Below are 7680 nucleotides of genomic sequence, written 5' to 3'. Positions count from 1 at the left end.
ACTTCGGGAAGGCTGCAATACCATCTTTGACCACAGAGACTAGCTGTTACGACACAGGGGGCGCTGTTTTACACATTAGAGGAAATTCACTGAAAATGGGGAAGACATTATAATATAAAAAAAATATATATAACATTTTGTAATTCAAATGATATTGAGAGCTATTTTAGAAAAAGAGAGAGTCCTGATTTGAGAAAAATCTTGAGAAAAAACACCACTGCATTTTAGTAGGGCCACAGGAGGGTCCTGACTTATTGTCAAAATGGCACTGACCCCTTTTCTACAGGAGCAGCTGCGCAAAAGACGTACATTCATTGTGCATGTTAAAAAGGATATATACATTGCTTACAGTACAGTATATGGATGTATCTATGATATTAAATTATGTATATTTAATTGTGACTATAGACTAGTCTTGTGCATCTAGTCTCTACATGGATAAACATGTCTCTAAAAGACTGTGTGTGAGGAGAAACATGCCTTCACCCTCTGGAGATGAAGTGGAGCAGTATGTAAGGCTTCAAAAATGTATGGTAGCCTATTGTGCAAAAGTTTTAGGCACTTCAGATGTTTAGATTCTTATCCATTATGCAGTACCATAAGGGAGGTGTCTGATCGGTCCCAAATGAATTCTGCAGCATAACAATGACCCAAAACATACAGCCAGAGTAATAAAGAACTATCTTCATCGACAAGAGGGAGTCCTGTAACAGATGGTATGGCCCCCCCAGAGCCCTGATCTCAACATCATCGAGTCAGTCTGGGATTACACGAAGAGACAGAAGCAAATGAGACAGCCTAAATCTACAGAAAAACTTTAGACAACCTACCTGCAGAGTACCTTGAAAAACTGTTTGCAAGTTTACCTAATAGAATTGGCAAAGATTTGATTTAGGTTTCTTCTGTTTGCTGCACTTTGCATGGAATTACATGATAACTGAAACCTATACATGGCATTACTATTGAAAGCATTCTCATTTTACTTTTAGTGCCTAAAATTTTTGCACAGCACTGTATTTGAAGTTTACTTTATCCAGTGCATCACTGCAGTTATCAGGTTCTTCCAATAAAATGCCACTTAACACAACATTCTTAGTTTTACATTTTAATGATTTTCAACAATATAATGCATATTTGTCAAATTTAACTTCTGAATGCTGTACAAAACAAAAATAACCAAAACAAATAATCTTGAAAGGAACAGAGTCAATTCAGCCTCATCAAATCAAAGCAATCATACACAATACTGTAGGTCAAGTTCTACCAAACAGTGCAACAGGCTCTCTGGTTCTCTTTAACATTTAACTAACAAGGCATTTATGAAGTATGTACAAATGCATAGAGATTGTATTCAAGCAATATATTTTATCACAAGAAGATGCATAGAGTATCCAGCATATAGCACAGGTCAGTGTCACCAAAAGATTATTCATGCTTCCAGACAGAGCAAATGTAATTCAGTAAATATGTTTGAACACCATTTAGAAAAGTAGGAAGCAAAGTATGGCTTCCCTTTAGAATCATGTAGAAAAATAGTTTGACTTTCCTTACCAATGTTTAAAATAAATTGTTGGCCTCTGAAGATACACATCTGATTTAAATACATGGGGGCAGAGTAAGATGTGACACTCAAACAGACAAGTCAGTTGTTCCCCACAGTTATTTGACCATTTTAATTCGACAAAACATCCCTTTGTGTAACTTTGTAGAAACAAAAGTTATACTGTAAAATACATTTATTGTACGGAAGCTGAGAGAGGCCAGTATTGCAATTATTTTACTTGATACTGATATCCCGTGTGATCTTGGTAATTATCTTGTGATCTCGGGATAGCAGAGTTGTTTTCTCATGATAACCCTTTTTGGGCAACAACTAACAATTATTTTTATTATCATTTTGCAGACTATTTTCTTGATGTATTGATTAATTGTTTACTGTATGAAGTGTCAAAGATAGTTAAAAAATCCCATCACAATTTCTCAGAGCCAAAGCTGGCATCCTCAAATTGCTTATTTTGTGTAACCAAAAGTTCAAAACCCAAGAATGTTCAATTTACATGATATCAAATCCTTGCATAATTAATTTAACAATTAATTATCAAAATGTTTGCTGAATAGTTTTCTATCAATTGGCTAATTGATTAAATATTTCAACTCTAAACAAGATAATTATTTAGTTATCTTTGGGAAACTGGTTGTTTCCTGAAGATATCTTAAGAAAATGACCAAGAAAACTTTTTTTCTTGAGATATCAAGAAAATTAACTTGATCTTGAGATAACGGATAAAATGAAATTATTGCGACTCTTGTAGTATTGCAAATTATTTTAACGATTGCTCTCAGCTTCCGTACATTTGCATGACCAAATCAAAATTAAAACAACTTTAGAACAGAATGGTGTATGAGCAAACTGCGGCAGTTTCATCTTGACCTATGTTTGTGCAAAAATACACACAGATAGAGCCATATATGAATCAGGTGAAAATAAGACAGACAAAACGGAGTGATAAAATTCCTTTTAGTAAAGAATAAGAAAACAAAAGGACAAATTGAGTGTGTGTGGCAGGAGGTGGAAATAAAAAATGGCAAAAAAAATATGAGGAGAAACACTGTTTACAAATCTGACACAGTCTGCCGTCCATTAGTGCATTATAACTTGAGCAGCATAGAACCATGCACCAACCCACAGTGGAGACAGTCACTGATGTATATAGGAATCCCTGTGCCATTGTCGTGCATCTCTATCTCTGTCTCTATCTCTGCCTCGATCCCTATCTCTGTCTCTTTCCCTGTCCTTATGTCTGTCTCTGTCTCTGTCTCTGTCTCTGTCTCTATCTCTGTCTCTGTCTCTATCTCTCTCTCTGCCGTGGTAGTGGTGATAGTTGTGATGATTGTGTACAGGATTGTGATCCGTGTGGTGTGTCCGTGATGGAATATGCTGGTGATGCCTGTGCTGCCGGTTGCGTTCATTGTGCTCCTGCTCATAGTCTTCTCTGACATGTGGCTGGCTGTTCCCACGGTGATGTTGGTGGTGGTGGTGATGGTGGTGGTTGCTGTTATGATGATGATGGTTATGGCCCCGATGGTTATAGCCAACCTCCTCTTCATCCTCCTCCACCACATCCTCTACCTCCTCCTCCCTCTCCTCAGGCAGGTGCCTGCGGGGAAGTCTCTGGGTATAATCCCTGCTTGACTGTACATCCATAGCACCAGATGTTTGGCTGTGCTGGGGGTGGCTACGGTGCTCCGTTCTGCGGTGGTGGTGATGGTGATGGTGGTGGGTGTGCTGGGGTCTCTTTGGTTCAGTCCTCAGGAGCCGCTCTTCCTCCTCTGTTTGGCCCTCCTCAGCCCTCTGCTCCTGAGCTGGGGCTGAAGGGGGCTCCTGGTCCAAGTGGTTCTCACGGGAACCCTTCCTCTTGGGGGCTGCTGACTTTTTATTCTTCTGCTCATCCTAGGAAAAAGAAATGCAACACAGTGTCATCTGACTATTCACACAATGCATACTGATACATACTGCCAATACATATACAATGTCTTCAAAATGAGGCACCAACACACTTGTATTTGCAAGTTCACATACATACACAGCTGCTGTTAGGGAGGCAGCTGGTCACCATGTGCCTGTGCTGGCAATCACACCAGAGGCAATTTGAATATTTTTGGATGGTAATGTTCAGTTTTATCATGGGATCTTGGACCGTTCAGTGCAGCTTTGTGCAATTACATATAGATAGATGCACTAATGGCGTCAGGCTTCTCTGCATCTGTTTTACAGCTGCTGCAACCACTGTTTATTTTCACTAAATGTCAAAAATAATGATACATGTCAATAACGTAGTTACCCAAAGGTTACCCAAAGTTATATTGTAAGATCATTTACTTATGCCATTACTTATGATGATCAACAGACAAAAAAAAGGAAACTTTTCATTGCATAATCATATCAAATAAAGGTGTAAAACTGTGACTAAAACTAGTGATTAATGATTAAAACTCTAATCAATGTTTAGTCGATCAACTAATTGACTAATTTACTATTTTTTCAATAGACAGGTTTTTGAGCAACGTCATTGTGAGATGTGCATACAAGCTGGATGCAGAAAACAAACTAGGATGACTAAGAGCTTATGGGATGCCCAGCATTAGGAGTTAGTGTTGTGCGTGAAAGTGGAAAATGTTCAATACCCCATGGATGAAACCTCCCTTTCAGCTTGGAGTGCAGAAAAAGCTATTTGCGACTAGCGATCTGGCCAGAGTCCTGGATTTTAATAAGGTGATGGGTAGTTTCCACAGATATGGGTGAGAAGGGAACACCTCAGCTCACACTGTTACTCTATGTTTTTGACTGCTTCATTAGGCTGATAAGTAGTACTTATTAATAATAAGTACGGTTTACAAGATACCTTTCTCATAATGAGATCTGGATCTTGTAATTATGAGATATTTTCTTGTAATTATGATATAGTAAGTCATAATTATGAGATATGGAAGTCATAATTACAAGACAAGGCCTTGTTTTTTTTCTTTGGCATATATCTAATGTCGAGTATTGATGGCAAACAGGATGAATTACATGCATGCTTCCATTACAATTGGGAGGAGGGCTTCCTTGGTCTTAACCTGTGCTACTTGTTTAAGATTTGGGTCACAAAGTTAATTTCTCACTACATGATGACTTGTGCATTTGGGTGTAGTCTAGATTAGTGTTACTGCATGTATCTGTCATTTCTTACTGGAGTTCCATGTGTAACATTAGCTAGCTAGGGCTGACTAATGGACATGTGCTGTGTAGTAAAAAAAAACTTAGTTTTCACCTCTAAAAAGTAATTTACTGGCTTTCAGCAAGTTGCTGTATTGTATATGTGTTTTCTGCCTCCAGTTCGTTTACAGGAAATCGTATATTCATGTGTTTTATGGATGAATTACACACACATCCTTTCTTGATAACTTCCAAAGAAGGCACAACTGTAACTCATATCTATTACCGCAGTGGAATAATAAAAACCCACAAAAAACTACAGTAGAATTTAAAGTTATCTCACTCACCAGAGGAAGACCTATCTCATTTCTTCCTCTTTCCAGTGGAGAAGGATGAGGAGAAATGAAATGAAAATGTTAGATGAATAAATGGAAACAAATGAACTCATAATTAACAATGCAAACAGTTTTTTTCACATTCAGCAGACTGTCTATACAGATGAGATGAGTGGGATGAGATGAGATGATGATATGATATTACAGCCTATTATTTTAATGGTTAGGTGGTTTGTTTTTCCCATATGTGACTGTTTTTCATGTACCGGTATTTCTGAAGGAGTGGTGGGCAGTGTATTCTCAGCCAGCTGGGCCACCAGCGCGTTGGCAGGCTCCATCTCCGGTGGATGAGTGGCTCTCCAGTAGGACTCCAGATAATCAGCAATGTGCTCACAGGCGTCAGTTAGCTGGTTCTCATCTAAGATGACATCAAACATTTCCTACAAGAAAATAAGGACAACGGACACAGGACAAATCTGTAACTGAGACAGGATTTTAAATGCTAAAAATAACTATTTTAGTAATCAAGAAAGTCTGTGATTGGGTCCCACATAAAGGTTCACATAAGGAGATGTAAGGAAATAAAGTCATTTCAGAAAAAGGACATTCATGCATACAGAAACATGCACATTCTTTGAGGACTTTTAATTTTATAACAGGAAAAAGAATGCTGATCTTGACTCTGTGGTAAATTAACTGTAAGGGATTCTAACAATCTAGTAAGCATACAAGCATGGCCTTAGCCAGAATTTTAAAATACTGAAGTCATGCATTGACACCAAAAACAGTCTCTAAAATATTTTGTTTGGATATTCGATTTATTCAATTAGCTATTTAATTATAATTTCTACAAGTTTGACACCCCAAAGAGAATGTCTAAATGCAGTTTCAAAGCCCTCCCACACTGTGTGAGATTTTAAATGTAGAAAGTCCTAATATGATGGTAAAATCCCTAAATTCAAAGAAGATATATAATACTGAGGACATGACCCCACTGTCCTCAATGACATCTGCAGCCCTGCATACACTTCGAGTGGCCACCAATGTATTTCCACTTTACAGCAAACTCATTATTTCTACTATTTCTGGTAAGTTATCAGTTTAATGGCATTAAAATGACAGTTATCACAGCCTGAATCCATCTATTCATTCATCAATTCAAGATCAAATGTAGAATTACTGTACAGTTACTTTTACTGCACCAATTTCACACAGTGGCCACTAGATGGTACTCACTGGCGGGCATTGGGCGAGCTTGTCTGCTGCCACCAGCTGAACATTAAGATGCTTGGTCTGAGATTTCCCTCTTGTCTTGATCAATCTGGTCAACACCTACACAGCAGTGATATGAAGAGAGGGAGGAGAAAAACAGAAAGTTACAGTAGCTGTTGGCATTTCACAGAATCATGTTCCTTTAGTACAAAATATTGAGAGAACTGAGGAAGAGTCAGTCCAAAAGAAGGTGCAGGTCAGTTTTAGGAAAATGTGCTTCATGTTGTTACAGTACTGTATGATCAAGCTTACTTTTGGTGAGGAGATCTTCACATAAACAAGGATTGGTGCCAGAGAAGTCTTGGACACCTGGAGAGGGTGGTTGACTGTGTCTGCATCTAGCACCACCAGTTGCAGGCTGCGGGCAAGCTCAAAGATGCGCTCCACCTCCCCCTGGATCTGGGCTGCAAAAGCAGAGAGTAAAGACATGACGTTGACACCTAAAATCAAGAGAATCCCTCAACTGTGCATCTTTCAATTCTATGTCCACATTTAAAACAAGATGCCATATCTCACAGGTACCATAAAAAACTTTGTTCTCTATAGATCATTCACCTTTAACCTTGCAACTTGCATTGCCAGATGTGGAATGTGAAGATCTTAAAACTTTTCACCTTTTTTGCATTAGCATGAGTAGAAACAATTTAAATGTACAGATTTCTCGTTTTTCTCTATTTTTTAAATTAAGATGTAGAAATGAGAATACAATCTGAAATATTTTATTTTAGACTGTTGGACTAAACCAGAAATTAAATGATGAAGTTGTCATGTTGGTTTTGTAATAATAAATGACCTTGCAGATTTCTTGTTTCTGCATCTCAATTTAACAATATTCTTAAGTGTGAATGTGCATTTATGACCTTGGAACCTGTAAAAATCTTAATTTGGGACCACTAACATGCTTTTTCTAAAGCTTTCAAGCTTTCAACCACTACACCAGATTGAAAATCCCTATAAAAAGCTGGCAGGGGACCTTTGAGTTACGATTCTTTTTTGGAAAGCCATATTCTTGCCTCTTAATTTCTAATGCAGAGAACAAACAAAAGTACACAGACCTGTGAACAACTCACATGACAAATGGAGAATGGCTCACAAAACACCTCAAAAGATTAAAAATTGTAAATCTGGCATGAGTTATGAAGAAACACTGCCTACTCAATGAGACTGCCAAATAAGTCATGTATTTTTATTTTCCTGGGTAACTACTGTAGTCCATGAGGGGAACCAGGATATGTTGCACTCCATAAGACTAACCACTAGAGCGAGGGTATGGAGGAAGCATGGCTGTGAATATCTATCCTTTCAGTAGATGTGATGCTCACAAATATTCTACTTTGATAACAGTGAATTACATCTTACACATCTGTTAGCCCA

At 38.0% G+C, this 7680-nt stretch overlaps 1 protein-coding gene across 3 annotated transcripts in view; it reads right to left on the bottom strand.

Moving 5' to 3' along the window:
* Positions 1–1136: 1136 nt before the first annotated feature.
* The window catches only part of cacnb2b (calcium channel, voltage-dependent, beta 2b), a 31547-nt gene continuing 25003 nt past the window's right edge, over positions 1137–7680 (bottom strand). For 2 of the 3 annotated variants that reach the window (XM_044369442.1, XM_044369443.1), the window contains 5 exons: positions 6559–6710; positions 6271–6366; positions 5301–5474; positions 5047–5074; positions 3346–3451 (listed from right to left, as the gene is read on the bottom strand). In XM_044369442.1, coding sequence (XP_044225377.1) covers positions 5063–5074; positions 5301–5474; positions 6271–6366; positions 6559–6710 — 434 coding nt within the window. In that variant the 3' untranslated portion in view covers positions 3346–3451; positions 5047–5062. Of the gene's footprint in view, positions 3452–5046; positions 5075–5300; positions 5475–6270; positions 6367–6558; positions 6711–7680 lie in introns of all 3 variants that reach the window. The other variant, XM_044369444.1, reaches the window with a different exon arrangement.

The sequence above is a fragment of the Thunnus albacares genome, chromosome 12 (genome assembly GCF_914725855.1).
Source record: "Thunnus albacares chromosome 12, fThuAlb1.1, whole genome shotgun sequence".
In the NCBI taxonomy this organism is placed as follows: Eukaryota; Metazoa; Chordata; class Actinopteri; order Scombriformes; family Scombridae; genus Thunnus; species Thunnus albacares.
Note: the sequence above shows the minus strand (reverse complement) of the source record. Positions and strands in the feature narration are given on the sequence as shown.